The sequence below is a fragment of the Phodopus roborovskii genome, unplaced genomic scaffold (genome assembly GCF_943737965.1).
Source record: "Phodopus roborovskii unplaced genomic scaffold, PHOROB, whole genome shotgun sequence".
NCBI lineage: Eukaryota > Metazoa > Chordata > Mammalia > Rodentia > Cricetidae > Phodopus > Phodopus roborovskii.
In genome coordinates, this window is record NW_026126558.1 from 23,320,655 (window position 1) to 23,345,029 (window position 24,375).

The 24,375-nt window shown below is 47.2% G+C and overlaps 1 protein-coding gene across 1 annotated transcript; it reads left to right on the plus strand.

Moving 5' to 3' along the window:
- On the plus strand, positions 1-24,360 carry Zdhhc1 (zinc finger DHHC-type containing 1). The gene is given in 14 exon segments (XM_051201828.1): positions 1-271; positions 8,804-8,876; positions 11,605-11,649; positions 13,310-13,552; positions 17,734-17,909; positions 19,632-19,733; positions 20,054-20,178; positions 20,263-20,421; positions 20,667-20,779; positions 23,211-23,287; positions 23,482-23,575; positions 23,708-23,786; positions 23,896-24,152; positions 24,154-24,360. Coding segments are annotated over 13 exon segments (1,635 nt in total). The 5' UTR covers positions 1-271; positions 8,804-8,813; the 3' UTR covers positions 24,256-24,360.
- The last annotated feature ends 15 nt before the right edge of the window (positions 24,361-24,375 follow it).

The window sequence follows — 24,375 nt, forward strand, 5'->3', positions numbered from 1 at the left end:
GCGCTGTTGCCAGGGGAACGGGCCCCGCGCCGGGTGAGGCCCAGCCTGCCTTGGCCTGGCACGGCTGTACAGCCAGCCGGTCTGAACTAAGGCGGAAGGACTTGGAGGCCCAGCCTCGGTCCGGGATGGAGCCACGCTCCGGGACTCGTCTCCTCCGGGTCCGGGGGACTGCCTCTGCTCGGACGGTCTGAAGTACGGCCGCCCTGGGGAGGGTGGACGGGCAGGACGGGGCCCAGCCGCTGGCTGACCTTGGCAGGCCGCATCTGGCGCAGGTGAGGAGCCAGCGGCGTTTCTCACCTCCGGCCTGGCGGAGCCACCGGGTCGCGCTGCGCCGGTGCCCGGCCGGACTCTGGGCCCGTCTCGGCCTGCTGGGTTTCACCGACCCAGTGGAGCGCGGGACTTTTAGCACTGATCAGGGTTATAGGTCCGCACCAAGCGCTCACCGAGTGCCAGGCAGTGTGCCAGGCATCGGGCCTTACAACAGACGCTTTCAGTCTCCAAACCCACAGAGAATTGAGGAGGGGTTGGGGGGGGGGCAGACACCAGACGCATGACTAGAATACGTTCAGGTCGTGTTAAGTGCGCTGGTGGTCCCTAAAGGTGACTTTTAAGTTAAGACGTTGAGGCTGGAACGGGCCAGAATTGAGTAGGGGAAGGGTATTTCTGAAAGAGGGAAAAGCAAACACAGAAGTTCAGGTAACAGAGGACTACTGCGGAACAGAAAACTTGAGGAGAGGCCCTAAGGTTCGTCGTGAGGGGTTTCAAGTCTTTTGTTTATTTGTTTTGTTTTTTATGACAGGGTTTCTCTGTGGTTTGGAGCCTGCCCTGGAATTCACTCTATAGACCAGGCTGGCCTTGAACTCACACAGTTGCACCTGCCTCTGTCTCCCGAGTGCTGGGACTAAAGGCGTGCATCACCACAGCCCGGCTAGGGGATTCAACTCTTATCCCAGAAGGTGAAGGGAATCACCAGAGCTTGATGAGTTTCACGTTTTGAAAAGGGCTTTATATTCTGGCTGCTGAGCAGAATCAGCTGAAGATTACTCTAGTTCTGCTAGTGTAGCTGAGCCTCCTAGAACCCAGAAGTTTCTCCGAGTCCACGTCTGTGCGCAGGGAATGCAGTTGTGTGTTTGAGACAAAGCGAAGGGGCTTCACATGAGAGACCAAGTATTAGAGACATCTGTGGGAACTGTTTGCTTTAGAGCGTTGAATTAAGTGAATTCCATGAAAGCACTTCAAGCAGCCCTGGCCTAGAATTAGTGCTTCTAAATGGCAATGATGGCTGTTATCATCATGGAAACACGGTAAGGGAGCAATGTTGGTTAGGGCAGCAAAGATCCTAAGAAGTGGCTTCACTTTCTATACCAAGGGAGAGCTAGGTTAGATGAGGGTGGTCGCTCTTTTTATGGAATTGAAGTTTTGTTGTGGGAAACCAGATGCATACAGATAATCACCCTGAGACACAATAAAAGCAACAGTGGTGTTTAATTAGTCTGATTTTTCCCTACTGTTTTTCTTACTTTGTTTTGTCACAACTTTGTTCTTAATGACTTTCGAGGTGGGTGTTCCGCAAGGCTGGCTCCTACAATCTCTAAGTGATTTCCTGCTTAAAAAATCGACAACCCTTGCCTCCTTTCCTTGGTCTTGTTTCTGTTCCCTGTTGCTCTCTGTTACTTATGCCTTCTTCTGAACTTGTATCCCTGAGTCTGTGGTGGCAGCTGCAAGAGGAGAATGATACAGAAATGTTCGCACACCATGTCAACTCAGGAATGATTCCAAGTTTTTCTTGCCATAGCAACCGCCTTTGGCATACTGTATGTGAGAGAGAAAATAAAGGCCCAGCCACATTATTTGAGACCAAAGGCCAGAGAGGCCTTTGAGAACAGTTTTACGTTCTAGCTTATTTTCTGGAAATGATGTGATATGCATTCCTTAGTTGAACTATAGCCGCTTCTCAGAATGTTTAAGACCGCAGATTTTTCTGGCACCTGTGGGAAGTTTTAATAAACACTGTATTTGCCCCTAGATGTCTTTTATAAATGGTTCTGCACTGTAAACCAATGTGCTCAGCGAAGCATTTTCTCTCCAGCTCCCCTTTATGTGGTTTAAATTGAGGCATGTTAGATCTCAGTGAAAATTATTTTAGAAGCAGATCCTTGGCAAAGGCTGAAAAATGATTAGAATTACTCAGAGGAATCTTACAGGGAAACAGTAGAGCCTCTAAGATAAAGGAGAGCTGCTTAGGAACTACACCTTTCCCGTGGGGTGGGGTGTACCTCTGCCTTTCTGGGACCACAGGGCACTGACTGGCTATTGGCCAAGACCTAGACCAGTGTGTTGCCCAGCAGCACTGTTAGACTGTTTGATGTCTGTTTCCAGGTTTGCTAAGACCCTAACACTGCTGGAAAGTTCTGTGGCCCTTCTTCACCATCCAGTGGCTCAGAATTGTCTTCAAGGGTAAGAAAGCACTGGAACAGCAGTCTTGTCAAAGGGTTGTTGGGCAGGAATCCCTGGTTTTTCTGGCCTGGTATAAACCTATAGCGCACACAAGTTCATTTGGTTCACCTCTAGCACTGTGGAACAAGGAGGGCTAGAGGTGACACCCTTTCAACTGTTATCATTTGATGTGTGTGTTGTGTGTTTTGCTGTTGCTGGGGATTAAATTCAGGCCTTTCCACAGAGTTATCCTACTTCCTTATCTCTCTCTCTCTTTTAAGATAGGGTCTCACCTTTTAACTCTGATTGTCTTAGAACTTAATGTGTAGACCAGGCTGCCCTGGGTGGGACTCAACAGAGAGATCTGTCTACCTCTAAGTGCTGGGATTAAGATGTGCACCACCATGACCAGCTACTTTTTTTTTTTAAATAGTAAATGCCCATGATTGTAAAAAATTGAATAATATCACCACACAGTAGAAACAAATCTGTCTCACCCCCAGCCCATAGTACTAGATCTTCATGGAAATTGCCCCTCATTTGGATTCCTAGAGTAATCTGTGCCTATAGAAACACAGATATCTGTCTGCATGTTCCTTCTGAGTGGTTTCTGTTTGTTTTGACAGTCTTTCAATGTAACCCAGGCTGGCCTCGATTGCAGTTCTCCAGCCTTAACCTCCCAAATGGTGATGATCTTTAAAAACAAAACAAAACACACACACACACACACACACACACATACATATATGTATATATATGTGCATTTGTGTATGTGTCTGTCTGTCACATATATGGAGGGCATTTGATTGCTTGGGGCTGGAGCTACAGGTGGCTGTGAACCTTCTAGTTTGGGTTCTAGGAATGGAAATATAGTCTGGAAGAGCAATGGCTGCTCTTTTATTTTTTTTTAAGACTTATTTTAATTTTATGATTGAGGGTGTTTTATCTGCATGTATGTCTGTTTACCATAAGCATTCCTGGTGCCTATAGAGATCAGAAGAGGATGTTAGGTTTCCTGGAACTGGGGTTATAGGTGGTTTTGAGCCACCATATACTAGAGGATACTAGAGCCACCATATACTAGAGGATACTAGGGTGAGAATGTTGGTCCTCAGTAAGAGCAGCAAATGCTGTGCTGTTGAGCCATCTCTCCAGCACTCAGCCCTGGTTTTTGATAGCTCACTCTACGTTGTGTATCTTGTGTGTTCATGTACCTTTATCTTAAGGATAATGTCTTCCCTTGCTTTTGATGCTGCATAGCATTCCCTTGTATGCACATACCATAGCATGCTTACATTTGTTTTTGTTCTTTCTTATTGCAAGGAACAATGCAGTGAGCTTTTGTGTGTTAGGAGAGTGTAAGATAAATACAGAAGTGGAATGTCTGGACCACAAGTTAAATGTGTTCTCAAATATTACCAAATCACCTTCTGGCTAACTTGAAACATGAGTAAAGAAGACACCCAAACAAGTGGGATTTATGAGATTTGCCCCCAGCTCTCTTGAACTGTTAACAGCAGTGTAAGAGCCAGAAGAAGGCTCTGTGTCCAGGCAGCCCTGGCTCCTCTTTCCAACCTCCTCTTTCACTCATAGATTATATCTCTGAGCTCTCTAAGCCTCCATTTCAGCTTTGTTGTTGTTGTTTTGAGACAGTGTCTCACTACATAGCCCTGGCTGTCCTGGAACTCACTTTATAGACCAGGCTGGCCTTGAACTCACAGAGTTCTGTCCAGTGCTGGAATTAAAGATATACACCATGCTACCTGGCTGTGTTACTTTTTTATCTGACCCAAGCAACTTCCCTTCCCAGTTTCGTGGTCTCCTCTGATATCCCTCTTTACTTACTGAGTTGATTCTGAAGTCCTGAGGCATCTTTTAGAAATCCAGGGCTGCCCACAGGTTCTCCAGGGGCAGGACTTTGTACTCCAGTCTCATTGCTTTAGCTATATCTGCATGAATTTCAGAACATTTGGAATTTATCAGTACTATTAATATAGTTGTTATTTGAGTTAGGATTTCAGCATCTTGCTTTGAACCTCTTGGCCAAGTGATCTATCTTCCTGCCTTAGCCTCCTGGCTACCTAAATTTATTTATTTATTTATTTATTTATTTATTTATTTATTTATTTATTTAAATTGGAGCAGTGGCAGGCAGGGAGTAAATCAGTCACATAGCTATTATACCATTCATTATGAGAACACAAAATGTTAAGATTTTCTTTCTTTTCTTGGCTGTTTTGAGACAGGGTGTTGCTATCTAAAATTGGTTGGCTTGTAATTATGTGCAAGATTGGCCTCAAACTCAGAGATTCACCTTGCTTCTGCCTTTGGAGTTCTGGGATTGGAGTCATTGTCACCATTTCCCAACTAAGATTTTCTTCACTGAATTTAAACACATGAGGTAGCCTAATTTTATTTTGAAAATGTTAAAGATTTTAGCAAATGAATATTAAATAGGACTGGCAGTGGCTTTCACCTTGTAGGGACAAAGGAAGGACCTGTATAACCCCTTCAGTCTTCTGCAGATGGAAAGCAAGTCCATGACTTAGATAGCAGATACTTGTGTCTCTAACAGTCTGTGCATCTCCTTGCCCACCCTTTCTTCCATACTTGCCAGCATCTGTATGTTTTGTTCTTATGTTTATTTGTTTTCTTTTTCTTTTTCTTTTTTTTTTTTTTTTTTTTTTTTTTTTTTTTTTTTGAGACAGGGTTTCTCTGTGGTTTTAGAGGCTGTCCTGGAACTACCAGGCTGGTCTCGAACTCACAAAGAGTTTGTTTGTTTTCTTTTTGGTTTTTCAAGACAGGGTTTTTCTGTGTAACAGTCCTGGGCAGCTCCTTCTAAGGTACAGGGTTATGGAGACACTGCCCTCCTGGGACAGCCTCCTGGTGGTTCCCCATCCCATGTCCTTTCTGGTCTTGTTTATGATTTCTTCTCTACTGAGACTAGAAATCAAAGCTGCTTTAAAATTTCTTTGACTCCCTGTGGCTTCTTGAGCAGTGCCAGAGCATCTCACTTAGACCTAAGGGATCTCAGTCACTGAGTATCTATCTCTCACTGCTCTCTGGCATATTCCATCTGAGTAGCTTGCCCTTGCAAAGCACTGCCCAAAACACTCAAGTACTCACTGCCTTGATGTTGCTTGCTCTGTATCTCTCTGGACCTCACTCAGAAAGGAAAGTCGGAAGGGCAGGTACCTAGTCTCCTCTGTGTTTATACCTTCAGTGCACACAGGCCTGGGCCCCAGTAAGTGTTGCCTGGCCAAGGGCTGAGTACACCATCTGGTCATGTTTTGGGGGAGCAGAGCCACATATCTTTCATTTTGGACTCCCAGAGGGCTGTTGAGAGGGAAGGGACAGCCAGAGAAAGTCCCCAAGCCTGATGACAATACTTGGTCTCATCTGTGGGCCTCATTTTGGATTTGGTCCGACCTCCCAGCCCTTGTAATGAAATTATTTTGGGCCAAAAAGAATTTGTGGCCTTCAATTCAATGATAGAAAATCATCAAGTTCAGAGTTAGCTCTCTCAGGGTTTGGGGGCAGCCAGCATCCTCCTGGCTGTCCTTTGTGTCTGCTCCTGAGGAGTGCTGCTGCTCAAAGAAGTTCATCCTTGAATCTGAAGTCCTAAGCAAGTGGCACTTCTCTGGACCAACAGTATCTTAATCTGGAGTCAAAGCTACCCCCAAGACTGTTTGCAGCAAGCCTCCATCTTGGAATGGTGATTTCTCCTCCCTCAGGTCTCTGAGGTGCCTGTGGCCTCTGTCAAGTACTAGGAACATATCAACCACATGCTCTGTTTCTCTCTTGAGAAACAAACTCCTTCAAAGTACATGGCTTTTCAGTTGTGCGGTTGACAAAGGCAAGACTAGGCTTTGGGGTTAAATTCATATATCCCATTCAAAGTGCTTGTTTGCTTATGGAATATAGCCCAGGGAGAGGGTGCTTCTGTAACATTTGCAAGGCCCTGGGTTCAGTCCCCAGTACTGCAGACTATTTGCCCTGATGGTGGTGTTTCTGGAGAACCCATGTACAGTCTACAAAGATCTGCCTCAGCTGTATTCATGGGGCTTGATCTGATGACCTTTGGTTATTTCCACAAACCAGGGACAAAGATTTGCTAACCTGGGGATGTTCCAAAGAAAATTTTGTCATTTTTTTCCTTTGTCACCTTTGATTTAAATTTGGACCCTGACTTGCCCTTTCTCTATCACCATGACTGGACAGCCTGTACCTTGAGGCAGTTTCCAAAGGAAAAAACAGAGACATGTGGCTGGTAATTCCCTATTTTTGGTAGTGGCCATAGGCATAATGACAAGATCAGAATGTCAATCCAAGACAGTGTGGTGGCATAGTCTTGACATCTAAAGGCTATCCTGGTCTACACAGCAAGTTGAGATACATATTAATGGATTAATAAAATCCATTAATCAAATTATCTAGTCTCTTTAACTAAATTAAAAGGAAAAATAGAGATAGAGAACTGTATGTCAAAATACTTGAGCTGCACATATTGGCTCACACTTGCAACCTCAGCTTTCAAGGGCATGAGGCAGGAGGATTGCCAAGGGTTTGAGCTAACCTGGGCTACATAATGAGTTTTAGGGTTGTCACGGCTGCAATGAGACTCTGTTTTTTTTTTTTTTTTTTTTTTTTGTTTTCTTTTTTTAATGGCAGTGTGTTTGTTTCTTGGGACCATCCACTTAAGAAAGCAACTTCAGAACTGTGTTCACAGTCAGCTGTAGCTATTCTCCAATGCCTAGCTCTCCAGTATCCAACTGAAGGAGAAGCATATATGGTTTATGCCATGGCTTGAGCAAAGCAGACTGCTTGCAACTCAAAAGCCATTGGAGGTAAAGCACCCAGGAAACTTTGGCTACAAAAGCCTTTTGGAAAATGCACCCTCTACTTGGGGGGAGGGGTAAAGAAACCTCTTTGTTATAGGTCTTCTACTGTAGTAGTTTGTGAAGTTAGATACTATCACTCAATTATTCACTGATTTTTTTCTAAATTCCCCTCCTAGCATCTGTTATGAGAGATATTTAAACACTTTAAAATAGGTCAGAAAAATTTCTCAGTGGGTAAAGGCACTTGCTGCCAAGACTGACAGCCTGAGTTCAAACTCCAAGACAAACATTATGGAAGGAGAGAACATACTCCTTCAAGTTGTCCTCTGACACACACACGTATGTTTAAAAGAAGAAAGACTTCAAAAACAGATTTGTGCTGCCAGAGTGCAGCTATTGGTGCTTTGGAGACGAGGAAGGGTTATCTAAGGGAGGCTTATCTAGTGGGGGTTTTGAAGACACAGGCTGTATGCTATCCATGCCAAATAGTTAACAATTATTTTAGAATCCACATACGTGGAGAACATGCTTAAGAATCTACTATAGGACTGGAGTTGATAAAGTGCCCTTGTGAGCATGAGGCTTGAGTTGGATCCCTAGAACCCATGGGAAAAGCCAGACATGGTGGCTTATCTTCATAATCACAGCACTGGGGAGGGCGTGGCTTGCCAGCCTCATATAGTTATTGAACTCCAGGCCAGTTCGAGATCCTGTCTCAAAAGAGAAAAAAAGAAAAAAGAAAAAAAGAAAAGCAGACTGGCTAGAGAGATGGCTCAGTGGTTAAGAGTACTGACTACGCTTCCAAAGGACCTGAGTTCAATTTCCATCTGTACCATCTGTAACTTCATTCCATACAATCCCATGTCCTCTTTTGGCCTCCATGGATATAGATATAGGCAAAATGCCCATAAATGTAAAAATAAATGTTTTAAAAATTATTTTTTTCTGTGTATGGGTATTTTTGCTTACATGAATGTCTATGTACCATGTGCATGCCTAGTGCCTGTGGAGGCCAGAAGAAAGGGTCAGATCCCTCCCCTGGAATTGGATCTGACTCGCTGGCTGTGCTTCCAGAGGGTCCAGGTTCAGTTGCCAGCATCTACATAGTGGTTCATATTGCTCTAGTTGCCTTCCTTTTGAAGGAGTAGACTGGCAGGAGAGATGGTTCAGTGGTCAGGAGCACTTGTTTCTCTTGGAGAGGACTTGGGTGCTTTGCTTCCACATCAGATGGCTCCTAACTGTCTGTAACTCTAGTTCCAGGGATCTGGTGACCTCTTCTGGACTCTGGGAACCTGTACTCATGCATATGTACATACACATGATGTAAATAAATAAGCAAATAAGGAAATAAGGGTGGATGGCACCTAAGCAATTACACTAAGGTTATCCTTTGGCCTTCACACTCATATCCATGCATACCCCCCTCACATGTGCACTCAGATATATACAATATGGTACATACACACAGAGAGGAATCTACTATGATGTAGAGTATTTCATTCTCAATTTTTTATTTGCAGCTGGGCGTGGTGGCATATGCCTATAATCCCAGTACTCAGGAGGAAGAGGCAGGCAGTCAAGACCAGCAATGGCTGCATAGTAAGTAAGAGCTTGCCTCAGAACAATTGTTTCTCATTTCATATTATTGATAATTCTGAATGTTAGATTTTTTTTCTCTTAAAGGATCAAAATGTATCAAAGTATATGATTTTGGACAGACATACTGGGTACAAATTTAAATACCAGAATTTGAGAAGCAGAGGTAGGTGAATCTCTGTGAGTTCAAAGCCAGCCTAATCTACATAGCAAATTTCAGGACAGCTGTAACTATATAGCGAGACCTTGTCTTAGAAAAAATAAAGTAAAGGAATAATTGTGAATGAAAAAAAATAGGATGAGAAATCAGATATTGGCTATTTCCCCATTGTGTGTGTGAATTTTATTCTTCTTTTTTCTTTTTCTTTTTTTTCTTTTTTCTTTTTTCTTTTTCTTTTTCTTTTCTTTTCTTTTTTCTTTTTTTTTTTTGAGATAGGGTCTCACTGTATATCCCTGGCTATTCTGGAACTCATTAGATAGACCAGGCTGGCCTTGAACTCACAGAGTTCGTCTGCTTCTGTCTCCTGAGTGCTCCATACCTGGCATGTATATGGATGTTTACTATACAAAGATATAAAAGATTGCCAGGCAGTGATGGCACATGCCTTTAATCCCAGCACTCGGGAGGCAGAGACAGGCAGATCTCTGTGAGTTTGAGGCCAGTTTGGTCTATAGAGGGAGTTCCAGGACAGGCTCCAAAGTCACAGAGAAACTCTGTCTCAAGCAAACAAAAAAGATATAAAGCATTAATGCATGTCAAAATGTTCTGGTCAACAAATGTTGGCAGATCAGATTTATAATAATTATGGATAAACCTGCTAAATTCTCAGTAATAGTGTTGGGAATTAAAAAATACAGATTTCGCCGGGTGATGGTGGCTTGTGCCTTTAGTACCAGCACTTCGGGAGCAGAGGCAGGTGGATCTCAGTGAATTTGAGACCAGTCTGGTCTACAGAGTGAGGCTACAAAGCAATACAGAGAATCCCTGTCTCAAAAAACAAACAAACAAAGAAAGAAACAAATTTCTGGCCAGGAAGTGGTGGTGCTCACTTTTAATCCCAGCACTCAAGAGGCAGAGGCAGGTGGATCCCTGTGAGTTTGAGGCTAACCTTGTCTACAAAATGTCTTTCAGGACAGCCAGGGCTGTTACACAGAGAAACCCTTTCTTAAAAAAATAAACCAAATCAAACAAAAAACCAAACAAAACATCACAACAGCAATAAAAAGCCCCAGATTTATTTCTGAGGGCAACTAAATAGTTTCCTATAATTTTCTGTTTTGTTTTTTGAGACAGGGTTTCTCTGTGGCTTTAGAGGCTGTTCTGGAACTAGCTCTTGTAGAACAAGCTGGTCTCAAACTTATAGAGATAAGCCTGCCTCTTTTTCCTGAGTACTGGGACTAAAGGTGTGTGCTACCACTGCACAGCTGGTTTGCCTATAATTTTTATCATAGGGTGAATTACAATCACTGTACTTTTCTGAGTTGCCCATCATGTAAAATGTGCACATACATTGCGTGAGTGTGTGTGTGTGCACTTGTATGTGTCTGGGGACTAAATCTGAGGCCTCACATATGCTAGACAAGTCCTTTATCACTGAGCTACACCTGTAGCCTACAAGTCTGTGTTGTAGTGTCTTTTTTCTTGTTCCTGTGGCAACCTCAACCAGTCCTCTCATTTTGGACATAGACCTTGTATGATCAGACACCGTACTGCAGCCTATGGATAGGAGACAAACCAGAGAGCTATTTGATATTTGAGGTAATTACATTACTATGTAGTGAGCATTTACTAGTAGGATTTGCCTACAGTATCACCCTATGTAGGGGACATCGACACCCCTACTTTTCAGGAAAGGAAATCCAGTCCTCTCAGCTAATAAATACAAAGCCAAAAGAAAACCTAGACCCGTTTCTTCCAAAGCCAGGGGTCTCCCATCCTGTGTACTTTTTATCAAAGGTGGGGCAGGTGATCAGGGGATTTGACCTCAGTCTGAAGAAAACTCTGGTCACTCCATTTAGCTTTGAGATGAGACCATCCAGAGATGGCTTCACGAGGTGCCAGGCCTGGGCTTAGGAAGGCTGAGGGAAAGTGTGGCTTTGAGTGAATGTCCAGTAGTCAGGATGACAGCCAGTGTAGAGGAAGTAGGGGTAGAGGACGGGTCACTGAGTCATGTCAAAGCCACGTGGAAGGGTGAGATAGGAGGACTGAGGGTAGAGTGGAGTGGGCCACCCAGCCTTGTCATAGTTCACTTAGAGAAAGGTACCCATAACTATGATGATTAAGCCAATTAAGAGTATAAGAGCCTTCATTTTGACCAGGAACCAAGAGTGGGTTCGTGCTTCAGTCTCTTGGTGCTGAAGCTCAGGGCACAGTGATTTCAAAGGTAAAACCCACAAAAACCACAATTACTTCACTGTTAGATGAGGGTCAGAGTAACCTTGCAACACTTGCTTAGGCAGAACACAGTCTTCAGACACAACAATTAATTTGACTTATATCTTCGGTTATTTTAGTTTAAGTTTGTATAAATATGAGTTATTTTGGTTAACACATCTGTACCAGGGTCAGGGTCATGGAACCCCCGAGTGTGTTTGCCAAGGGTAGAGGGCTGAGAATTGTCTAAGCAACCACAAAAGGAGTCAGAACAAGATGGTGTTACCTGAGTCAGTTCAGCCTTGGTCAGCCAGGACTATACATCATTTATCTTGTACACATTTGCTTTTATTTCAGATGTTTTCAAGTCATCGAACATTCACTGAGCATCTGATATACAAGGTATATCTACTGATCTTTGGGGGAGGAGGCATGGGGAGGCATGGAGACAGAGGTGAATGAATTATAGCATGTTCACTGTCTTTGAGGTGTAGTGTAGTGTAGCAAAGTGGTAGACATAGGGATGGCAGAGTACTCTAAACTGCAGTCATAGTCCCAATAAGGACTGAGCACAAGGGCCCCTGACTCTGCTTGGGACCCAGTGGAAATCTTTCTGTATCAGGGGATACTTCTAGTGGGCAGGGATGATCCAGTTGCATTTTGTAGTCTGTGAGTCAGTTACTCCAGGTAGAAATGCTGAGATTCTTTTTGTTTGTTTGTTTTTTGTTTTGTTTGTTTAGTTTATTATCTACTTTTGCATAGCTGCAATGATAGTACCTTACAGAAACTACCCAAGGAAGCAAAGACTTATTTCTCATTGTTTCAGAGGGTTCCAACCCATCATGGTGGAGTAGCTCTTTTCGTGGAGGTGGAAGTTGTTTACATCATAGCAGACCAGGCAGTAGAGTAAGGTAGGAGGTAGGCAGGGATAGCATCCCTAAACCATCCCCAGTGACCCATTTCCCTTCATTAGGTCCTACCTCCCAGAGTTTTCAGAAGCTCCCTCAAAACAGCACCCCTAGCTAGGAGTCACTGTGAGGGACATTGCAGATGCAAACCATATGGGCTCCTGAAAAGAATATCTAGTTGCCTGGGTTTTGTTGGTAGCTCCTGGCCTTCCCACCAAGAACCCAAAACTGGCCTGTTTCCCCAGGTGTGACACTGTTTGCTTGGTTTGTCAGCCCAGAAGATACCGGTGGCTAGGGCTAATTTCTTCTGTAAGGACAAGCTGATCCTATTGCCCCTACTGCCTTGGCCAGCAACTAGGCTGTAGCAAGGCAGGCCAGGGTAGGGGGTTGCTGCCATCTGGTGGTCTGGCTCTGGCCAAGGCTTGGTCTCTCTTGGAGCTCTCTCAGTGACCTTTACCCTTCTGGTAAATCTATACATAAATACCCAGATTAACTGGGAGAAACATGACCATTTATTCTGCTAGAAGGAGTCAAAGAAGAGCCCTCCCCTCTCTTGTGTACGGGCTCATCCTCAGCCAAGAAACCATAGCAAGCCCCTCTAGCACAGGGCAGAAGTTGTTGGTCCCTGGTCCTAAAGGGATTATGTGTCTGTAAGCAGCAGCCGAGGCCAGATCTACTTTCTGAACACCCCCACTGCCTGTTTCCCTCAGCAGAAAGGATAAGGGGGGCCCCCTCTCTGACACTTGATTTGGATCTCTGGACGGAGGTGACTAATCCTAACAGAATCAGCATGTGTTCTCATCGCTCTGGCCCCAGCCTGATATTGTTACCAGATGAGAACATGTCTTATTGAGTTTCACTCTTATGGCTGTGGAGACAGAGCCCTTTGAGTAATGGGCAGCCACACTGTGTCCTGAGTAACTCTGGACCCTCCTCCCTTGTCCTGGCCAGGCTGGGGTCAGAGCCTGTTCTTTATTACCACCCTGCCCCCATCTGCATGTGACTGTTAGGCTAGGAAGGACCCCAGGCTCCCCTGTGGCATGTACAGCCCCTGCTGGTCCCTACCCTCCTGCTAAATCCTGGCTGCAGCCAGGGCCCTGCACTCCCACTGGGCCTTTTTGGGCTTAATACGCTCTACTCTTCTCCCTCTGGAGATGAACATCTGCCACAAACCCTCCAACAAGACAGCCCCTGAGAAGAGTGTGTGGACAGCGCCTTCCCAGCACAGTGGACCTTCCCCAGAGCTGCAGGGCCAGCGGTCTCGCCGGAATGGATGGAGCTGGCCCCCTCACCCGCTCCAGATTGTGGCCTGGCTGCTCTACCTCTTCTTCGCGGTGATTGGCTTTGGGGTCCTTGTTCCCCTCCTGCCTCACCCCTGGGTGCCTGCTGGCTATGCTGTATCCTTGAACTATATGGGACCAGAAAAGTGGGGAGAGGGATAGATAGAAGAAGGCAGAGGCCTGAAGCTGGGCTCAGGGTCTTAGGGAGCACATGGTGGTGTAGAGCAGGGTTGACTCGGTTGATTTTCTGCCAGGCTTGGACTTCTCACTTGACCCTTCCTCTGATAAAAGTGAGTCGACAACCCCAAATTTCCTCAGAGCACAGAAATACCAGAGAAGATCTGACAAAGACTCCTAAAGCTTCTTCAGACTGATTCCTGAGCTAAAGAAAGGGTAAATCAGGGGCTGGGGCTGGGTATATAGCTCAGCTGATAGAGTATTTGCCCAGCACGTGCAAGGTCCTGAGTTCAATCCTCATTTGAAACAGCAAGTTAGGGAGCAATTATTCCACTTGAGAAGGAATTTGTCATGGTACAGTTTTCCCACATAGTAAGTTTCTTCGTACATTTTAAATGTGGTTTTATTTATAGACATTATTTTGCTATGCCTAGGAATATTTGCATGCTTATTGATTTTAGGATGAGGGTGCTTATGCCAAAAGGTGGCACAGAAATGCCCTGTGAGCTCCTAGAAAACAGTGACAAACACTAACTTGGTTGAGCCTTATGGTCTGGCTGTCCTAGCCCTGGTCACAATCCCCAAGGACAGAAGACATGGCTACATGGCTGTGTATAGGGCACGGTGGACCTCTGTATGCCCCTATTCAGAGAGTTCCTGTTACTATCCACTGGCCTTAGCCTCCTGAAGAGGATACGCTGGAGGGATGTGTCAGCACAACTGTGCTGATCAGAATAGCTTCTCAAGCTCTCTGGTTCCAAGGACTGGGTTGAGAAGGAGGGCTTATTAGGAAGTATGTAACATGAAGGGCTTTAACTATTAATGTAAGTGTGATTTCTTGGGAGACCCCAGAGCTCTGGGCTAGTGAATGTCAAAGGCAGTTGAGTAGAGGGTTTCTAGAGAAGATTGTCATCCTCAGACAGCAGAGTAATTGGGGGCTTCCTGGTTCACAGGAGCCCAATGCCAGATCATCAGCTGGTTTAATGAACAGGAAACTACTTTCCTTAAAATGGCACGGGCCTTCATGTGATTAGGTGGAGTACTTCCTGGGTCATTCTCCTGTCTGAAATAGCTCTATCCCTGATTCAGCATTACCCAGGTATCCTGCATGCACCTCGCTTGGAGTGAGGCAGATCAGAGAAGTAACAGTAAACAGAAGTAGCATTTATTGAACACTTCTGTATGCCACACACTTGACAGGGATGTTCTCCTTTGGTCCTTATGATAATCCTGTAAGGAAGGTATTCTCCCCACTAATAAACTATATTAGTTATGTTTCTTTTGCTGTGATGAAATACCATGAACAAAAGCAAGTGGTAGAAGAATTTAGCTATAGTTCCAGAGGGTTAGGTAATGTTCATAATGATGGGAAAGGCATGGCAGTAGGTAGGCATGAGGCATGAGCAGGAACCTAGCTGATTGCATCTGAACAGCACACAGGAAGCAGAGAGAGTGAGCAGGAAGTAGAACAAGGCTATGAACCCTCAAATCTTGACCCCAGTGATACAGTTCTCCAGCAAGGCTGCACCTCATAAAGGTTCTATAACCTCCCCAACAGCGCCACCAGTTGGTGACCAAGTGTTTAAATACTTGAACATAATGGACATTTCTCTTTAGAAGCCATATGAAGAAAGAGGATAGTGACTTTCTGAGGTCACACAGCTGGAACCCAGTGAGGCCAGAAGGGCAACTCAGGATGAGAAATTGGAATGATTTGAGGGTTTATCTACTTCATATTTTCTCTTTATCTTCTTTGAGCCACATGGAAGCTCCCAGAGTCACCTAGTCTAGCAGCCTGACTAAGGTTGTGTGGTGTCATCAAAGTTTCCTTCTATTAAATCAAGCTCTCGGGACCTCTGAGGAATGAAGTAGGTACCAAGTCCCCACTGTGGGCCCAGAATGGGCCTGAGCTTCAGTGGTGTAAGGGTGGGTGTAAGTGCTTAGTGGCCCGGGGTAGGGGACATTGGTAGGTTGAACACAGTGGTTACCCTCCATGTAAATGTTGGGAAGGGGTTCATATGGCAGGCTGGGAGCAGAAAAATGCCATCATCTCTAGCAGCCTGGCATACACCTAGCAGCACATGCCTGCTTGCAGCCCCCTTCTCCCAGCCTCTTTGACATACTTGGCTCCCCTTTCTTTCTTCCACTGCTGATAGCTGCTCATTCATCAGGACTGTGGAGTTTACCTCTTTCCCCAGTTTCCTACTGCTCCTTCCCACTGCTCCCTGCCTCTCTAACCTAGATGGCTGTTTAATTTCCAGGCAAGTCTCCCCTGTGCATTCCTATTCCTGGCTCCCTGCAGCTGTAGCTAGAGCACTCTTTGAACTCTCTCACACATACATCCACTGTCCTTGTCTCTTTTTCTCTCTCTCCATCCCCCTTCCCTTTCTCCCCTTTCCCCTTTCTCCTGGCCATCTTTATCCTGAAGCCAGAATACTCTTACACACACACACACACACACACACACACACACAGAGTTAATATTTCACCAGCTCAAAATCTAGCATCTTCTTCCTGCTTTAAGAAATGAAGCTTGGCAGGGCAGTGATGGCACACACCTTTGATCCCAGTGCTCAGGAGGTAGAGGCAGGTGGATCTCTGTGAGATCAAGGCCAACCTGGTCTACAGAGCGAATTCCATGACAGCCTCCAAAACTACAGAGATACCCTGTTTTGAAAAAGAAAAGAGAGAGAGAGAAAGAAATGAAGCTTGGGGGCTAGAGAGATGGTTCAGAGGTTAAGAGCACTGGCTGCTCTTCCAGAGGACCTTGGTTCAATTCCCAGTAATGACATGGTAGCTCACAGCCATCTGTGTCTTCTTCTGGCAGGCAGGCATAAATGCAGGCAGAAACACTGCATACTTAATAAATAAATAATCTTTTAAAAAATATTTTAAAAATGAGGCTCGGGCTTCTCTTTAGGCCTCATGGCTTTCTGCATGTGAAGTCTGCCTGTCTGTTCAGTTTCATTTTATCTTCCCTGTTTTGACAACAGGGATCTCTTCCCAGAAGCCCTTGCCTCACCAACCAGCTGAGTCAGAGGTCAAGAGCTGGCAGCCCAGTGGGCCAGTCTAGTTAGCTAATTGTGTAAAATTGTAGGATGATGAACACCAAATATGCACAGGTTTTCTACGTTTTGAAAATCATTTCTTTTAACATTTAAACATTGAGATATCTCACATGGAGGCATATATATATATATATATATATATATATATATATATATATATTATAATTTTTTTTGTGACAGTGTTTCTCTGTGTAACCCTGGCTGTGCTGGAACTCACTCTGTAGACCAGGCTGGCCTCAAGCTCACAGAGATCTGCCTGTCTATGCCTCCCAAGTGCTGGTGGGTAAAGGATAAATAGTGGTTAGATCTGGAGGGATGGAGGGATGGTACCTGCCTGGCTAGTAGGACAAAGAGTGCTCATGGGTGAGTGGGTAGAGAGAAGAAAAGAAATATCTGCCTGGATGGAACTGTTGGTGAGCTTGTGTATAGACTTTGCAGCCAGTCAGCAGCATACTCATTTCCTGTATTTGGCTCAGCTAAGTCCTGGGAAATCTTCATTTTAGTTCCAGGAGTTAGCTACACTGCCCTGGCTATCCCTGAACAGGTGAGGCTATCCCAGACACTCGCCAAGTACCTGGACTTGAGGGGGAAACAGCGAGTAGATTAGTTCTGTCTGCAAGTGGTTCTCCATCTGGCCCTAACTATTGAAAGGGGTAGCTGCTTCCGTCTCGGAAGTTGCTTCCTGTGAAAGCAAGGAAAACAAGCTCAGGTTTTAGCTTAGATCTCTGGACCTTCTGAAACCTTTTACCTTCTGAAATCTGAGACCAGAAACTGGCTTGTACCAGGCCTGAAATGGTAAGGCCTAGGCCCTGTGGCTAGACCCCCGGTAGTAGTAAGTAGTACTGGCCTTTGGACTCTAATATCTTATGTCCCTAATCAGTCTAGGGCTTAGGGGTCTGATAGAGATATCTGGTGACAGGCAGGAGAACATAGCACAGGCAGAGTCTCTGTACAAAGGAAATCTGCATGGACAGGGGAAGTCCTCTGTCCAAGTAAGTGGGTGGGGCTCCTAGTTTGCACAGTACGGACTGAGTCTTTAACCTGCTGGGCTAGTGCATGGGTGCCATCTTTGCTGGCCACCTTGTGGTGCACCTGACCGCTGTTTCCATCGATCCAGCAGATGCCAATGTGCGGGACAAGAGCTATTCTGGGCCCCTGCCTGTCTTCAACCGCAGCCAACATGCACATGTCATTGAAGACCTGCACTGCAACCTGTGCGACGTGGATGTGTGAGTGCATGAGTGTGAGTGAATGTGTGGGCCATGAATGTGCCTGGAGGATCACCAGTTATATTCAGGGTAAAGAGGGTCATGCCAGGCTTCCCAGTTATACTTATGCCTCTGAACACTGTCCTTTTTTATAGTCAAGTGTTATGGTGGAGGGTGGGTGTGATGGCACATACCTTTAATTCCAGCACTCAGAAGGCAAGAGGCAGACAGATCTCCGTGAGTTCAGGCCAGCCTGATCTACATAGTGAGTTCCAGGCCAGCCAGGGTTCTACAGTAAGACCCTATTTCAAAAACAAAACAAAAAGAGTCTTGGCAGAGCTGGGCATGATGGTGCATACTGTAATCCCAACCATTGGGAGGCTGAGGAAGGAGGAGTTCAGAGAGCTTGAGGGTATCCAGGGCTGCATAGTAAGACACAGATTCAAACAATCAAAAAAGGCACAGAGCCTTGGCAGAGTGACCTGAGAGTGATTAGAATAAAGGGTGAGGGATAGCATTTCCTATAGCAAAAACAGGAGGCATTTGGCAGCACCACAGTAATTTCTAAGTGGCTGCCAGTGACATCTTTATTCTCTTAAAAGCACCCAGATAGGGACAGGAGGGGGTTAAGCCTTAAGTGTTCTGGGCTAAGTACTGTGTTCTTTAACAAAAGAGCCAGAACCTACTGCCCAGAAAGCTGGGAGTTATCCTGACATCACAAGGCTACTGAGCAGCAGAGTCAAGGTCACATTAGCTGTGTACCTCCATCCCCTACCCCCAGCACATTTACTCAGTTACCCATGAGGGGCCAGAGAGGCCAAGTGACTTGCTCCGTGTCCTACTGCTATTGAGAGGAGACAGACGTAGAACACCCATTCTCCTTTGGCAAATCCCAGTACCTCTTCCCTACATTACTGGAGTTTCAAAATCTCCAGACTCAGGTATGGGTTGAGGGATAGTGTGTAGCTCAAGGCCATCTCCACACTTAGAATGGGCAGGCCTAAAGTAGCCTGTTAGGGGTCTGTCTACAGGAACTAGAAGGCCTGTTGTCATTCCTTAAGCAGCAGTTAGCAAATGTTCTGAGTGGCTCTGGCAGTTGCTTCCCACAAGTGATGGAGGAAGATTGTGCTACTCTCCCATACTCTTTTGGGTCTTCTGTGGGTCCTGGGAGAGACCCGACTTATATTCTATTGTGGCCCTCTCTCTCACACCCCTTGCCCCTGAGTTTCCTTAATGCCCATAGAAGACAGTGAACACCCCTCCTTTTGGCTCCTTTACAGTTAGCCCACACAGGCCTTCTGGAAGAGTGCCAGAAAAGTTCCTGTAGGATGGAAAGGAAAGTGACCCCCAAATAGAGCTGTTAGAAATGCAATTAATGCACCAGTTGGGCAGCTATGCATTTTGCCTCAGGTCCCACACCTGCATCTTGTGTGTGGTCTGGCACAGAGGTCTTTGCTTGGAAAGGACGCCTCCTTTCCTTCTCATGTGAACTTTACGTAGGTATGTAGTTCAAGAGTAGGACCCCACAAAGCACCCCTCTTCCTTCTACCGTGGTTCTCAGAACCTTCTCCAGGGGTCCCACCCTGTGTTCCCACCAGAGGGCGCGTGTGCTCCTCATTGCAGCGACTGGGAGGGGCGGAGGTGCTAGCGGGTAATTAGAAACCAGGCCCGACTCAGGTGGCTACACCTGCCAAGGTGGGATGGGCTGGCCGACCGAGAGGTGCCTTCCCCAACCCTCCTCAGGAGTGCGCGATCCAAACACTGCAGTGCCTGTAACAAATGTGTATGCGGCTTCGACCATCATTGCAAGTGGCTCAACAACTGCGTGGGCGAGAGGAACTATCGGTGAGAGCTGGGGTCTGGGGACTGATGTCATCTGTCTGGGGACTCTATTGAAGACTGCTTGTAACACAGTGCATAGTTGTGGGTAGGGATGCACGCTTGTCGAGAAAGTGATATTTGGGATGGATGAGGGTGGTTTGAAGTCTTCCATCCTATTGGTCCTGACGAAGATGGGTAGCCTGATAAGTGGTTGTCCATCTTCAGGCTCTGTAACTTTGACTTCTGAGGAGTTGGGACTTTAGGGTCAGGAGCCTGGCTTCTGAGCTTCTGGCCCTTACTAAGCTGGGTTCCTGAGTGCTGACAGCTGCCTGTGGCTGGGCCAGACTCTTTTTACACAGTGTGGCATCTGCTTTGTTGGGTGTTCTGCTCCTGGTGCTGGTAGCCACTTATGTCTTCGTGGAGTTCTTTGTCAACCCCATGCAGCTTCGTACCAACCAACACTTTGAAGGTTAGTGTGGGCTCTAGACACAGACATGTTTTAGTCAATGCACCTCTGACCCCTGGCTAAGCACAGACTGCCTATGCCTTGCAGTCTTGAAGAATCACACAGATGTGTGGTTTGTGTTCTTGCCTGCTGCCCCTGTGGAGACCCAGGCTCCTGCCATCCTGGCCCTGGCTGCCCTACTCATCCTTCTGGGCCTGCTCTCTACAGCCCTGCTTGGCCACCTGCTCTGCTTCCACATGTACTTAAGTGAGTGCCTCCTCAAAGCTGGCATTGACAGGGATGGAGTCTCCACCGCAGGGAGGTGCCTTTTGGGGCTGTAGAGCTTTGAAGTGATGGACCTTACCAGTGTTGGTTCCTTGTGGTAGGCCTGGTTTTGCCCCACTGCTTAGTATATATGTGGGTAGGGATTTGAACCTGTTGCTGGGTGCCCTCCCTTCTAAGTTTCAGGGTCACCTCTACACTATTGACCCCTCTCTTCCCACACCCACCAGTGTGGCACAAGCTTACCACCTACGAGTACATCGTACAGCACCGCCCAGCTCAAGAAGCAAAGGAGATCCACAAGGAACTTGAGTCATGCCCCCGCAAGATGCGGCCCATTAAGGTATAGAGGTGGCCCAGAGACTGTGTGAGTGTGTGTGTGTGTGTGTGTGTGTGTGTGTGTGTGTGTGTATGTGTGTGTGTGTGTGGTGGGGGAGTGGGGCTGTGCATCCAGAACTGTTGAGACCATACAAGAGAAGCAAGCCTGGAATAGCAGCTGGAGTAGGCCCTGGGGAAGCAGGACCCAGCCTGTGCTGGGCCAGTGGGCATCAACATAGCCAAAAGCTATGCAGTTTCTGTAGTCCCATGTACCTTTCTGTCCAGGCACCAGGCATGTAGTAGAGAAAGCCAACCACCAGTTATCAACTGGGTAGTTAGGTTGTAATCCTCAGTTACCATCTGTAAACTTGACTTCTTACATCTTATCCTATTTTAGTTTTAGAACAGGGGCAACTGTTAATAGCCCATTGAGGTTCAGAAAGGTTAAACAGAAGTCTGGTCTGGGAACAAAGCAAGAACCCTGCAACCTAGGCTCTGGCCTGGCTAGCCCAGCTGCTGACCAGCCTATCCCCATTCCCATGCCCCCTGGCTTCCTGAGGTCAGCAGCTGGGGATGGAGGTGGTCCAGTCCTCAAAGCCCCTAGGGATTGTAAAGGCAGGGGGCCCAGGAGTGCTTTGCTGGGAAGGCTGAGCCCTGGATCCTAAATCCTCATGGCAACTGGATACAAACACAGGCTGGTGGGCGGGTTGGAAAAGGACCCTGCCTCCCCTTTTCTCATCTCTAGGACTTGAACCCTGCCTATGGGGCAGGTTGAGGAGTATTAGCAACTGGTAGAGAATCCTGGCACACTATCACACATCTGCCTTGGGCTCTGAGCTGCATACAAATAGTGACAGCCATCCTATAGTATCAGGAGAGGAAGTAGGCAAGACTTGCTCTGGGATGCCCAAATTTCAGGGTCCTGTACCCTTTGGGCTCAGCTGTGGTAACAGCAAAGATGTTTAATTCAGTTCTGTTTGTCTACAGCTAACTTGACAGGAAGCCTACCCCATAGGAGCTGGGTGCTGGTCCTCTCACAGAACAGAGAAAGCTATGGTTGAGAGGTTCTAAAGTACTGCTCAGGAATGTGCAAATGTTTGAAGGTTTCTGAGGATCAGTTCTGAGGAGAGGAGGGAAGTCTGAGTGGGCACCTCCTGGTGATATCTTCAGACTTTGTTTTAGCTGCTTAGGGCCTGACTTCTCTGCTAGTTTGGAGACTAGCTTTGTCCCCCTCTGCTGGGTGCTGAGTTCCTACTAAAGGAGGGAAAGGTGTGGGGGGAAATGGCCTTCAGGTTGCAGTACCTGGGACTAGCTTCTGACCCCTGTGCTGCTCTGCTTGGGCAGGTATCCCAAATCCTCCCTAAGGGTCATCTTGGGCAGAGTTTGAGCATGGGTTATCTGTGGCCTGAGTCTTTACACCTGTGCAGTCAGCCAGTGTTTGGCTGGGCTTTATCCTAGTCCCTAAAACTCTCAGGGACCCAGCAGGCAGCCTCCCCACCCCCACCCAGTAGGAATTTGGGAGGGGCCCCTCTCTTGAGCCGTTGCCCCCAAAACATAGGCTTGTTTTAGAGACGGCTTTCTGTTACACTGTCGCCTCTGCCTTAGTCAGGACGCCTCTGTCACCATGGAAACGACTGCCTAGCAGGCGACAGCTGTCTGTGTGCTCCCTCCAGCTCATGTGCCCCGCCCTTTGCCCTCTGCCCCACGCCCTTCCTGAGCTGGCTTTTCCCGGGGTTTTATTTCTTCACCTGTACTTCTCTCTAGCAAAGCTGGAGCATCTGGCATGCAGTGGTGCTGGCCTCATCACTCCCAGCCCTTTTAGGGTTGGTTACTTCACTGCCATCAAGTTATCTTTGTAAGGACCACGGCCCAGGGCTGTGGTGCTGTCTCTTCACCTGCACCTTTCCCTTTGGGGAATAGGGACAACAATGATTGCACCCGTATCCTCCTTCCCAGCAGCCAAACTTACAGTTGGCTCTCAAGAGTGAGGGGTACACTTTGCATGCTGCCAGTGTGCCCCCGTTGGTGTTCACAGTCTGGATCACACAGACTGCTGGTTTGTGAACAGCTTTGCGGGCTCCTGGACACTGGAGCCCTAAGAGGAGCCAGGAGCAGGTGAGGGGATTGAGTTTCTTGTCCCTAAGAGCCCCTTGGCTATGCTTCCCCAGTCTGGGCACACTGGACATAAGGGCCTGCAGCATTCCTTGAGTAGAATGGTCAGAGTTTGACCAGATGAAGTGAGTCCCTGTGATGAGGTAAGGTCTAGAAATGAGTGTTTGAAGCCTTGCCCTGCAAAAGGGCTTTTCCAGCTCATCTGAGAATCAGGAAGACAGCCTTAGACCCCTTAGGACATGAGGCCACCAAGCTAGAGAGGCCAGTGACAAGGTTGCCCAGGGCTTAGGAGGCTGTGGATCCAGACATGGCCTCCCAGCCTTCCTGACCCCGTCTCTCCCGAGGAGATGGAATTTTACATGAGGACCTTCAGCCATGTGCGTCCAGAGCCCTCTGGCCAGCCAGCAGGATTAAATGTCAAGTAAGTACCATCTGGCTATCTCCATGGGAGGTGGGAGAGAGGTAGGTAGGTCAGGGGTAAAACATGGGTCTGGGTCCAGCTCAGCAAAGTCTTGGATGGATCAGTGTCTCTCTGTCTTGCTAGGAAGGGAACCTCTAACAGGGAGGGACTCCGGGGGGCAGCATCTAGAGCTTGCTTTCTGGCTTTTACCTCAGTCCTTCCCAGTTTCTTGCCACCCAAGGCCAAGTGGAACCACCACTGCCCTCCTCCTCAGACACACTGGCTCTGCCTCCACGGATCCAACCCCAGGTAGGAGGGACTGGGTTTGGACCTCTGCCCAAGAAGAGGGAGATGGAAAAGAAGCCTCTACTTTGAGGAGTACCACTGCTGCTTTTGGCAAAGTGGGGTCTAGGGAAGTGGCTCTCACTCCTGTCTTTGCAGAAAAAGAGGAAGCGGCGTGTGTATAAATTGCCCAGGTCTGGGGTCTTGGGCCGGGAGCCCCCGCTGCCCAGGTTGCAGGGTGAGCACCCCTCTCTGCTTGGGTCCTATTGGGTTAGTTCGAGGGAGGGAAAGGTTTAAAGGCCGTAGCTGCAGCGCTTGTCTCAACCAAAGTTCCCCTCACTGTTCAGGGACTGGGACCCCTGGCCGCCATTCCAGCTCTTCATCGGATTCCATCAGTGCCAGCCCGGTGCATGCGGCTTGCTCTGCTAGCGCCTACTACTCAGCATCAGCCGAGTCCATGGAAGAGATTCCAGTGGCCCAGACACGCCTGGGCAGTGCTGCGCTGGGTGCCCCAGGAACCAGGGGCCAAGAGTCTGGGCTGTTGATACAGGCACGTTCTCCAGCAGTTTTTGTGAGCCCGAGCAGCGGCGAGCCCGGGACACCTGGTGGTGGTGGTGAAGTTGGCCTGTCTTAGTGCGGACCAGAGGCAGGAAAGGCCAGCCCGACTCTATGCAACACCCACCTTCGCTGCACTGAGTGCACTTTAGGGGCCTCAAGGCCGGCGGGATCGGCCTCCCTTGCTCAAGACTCAGTCAGCAATATTTGCTCCACCAGCCCTGATGCTCCAATAAACTTTTTTACGCTTTTGCGGGTTTAGTGCTTATTTT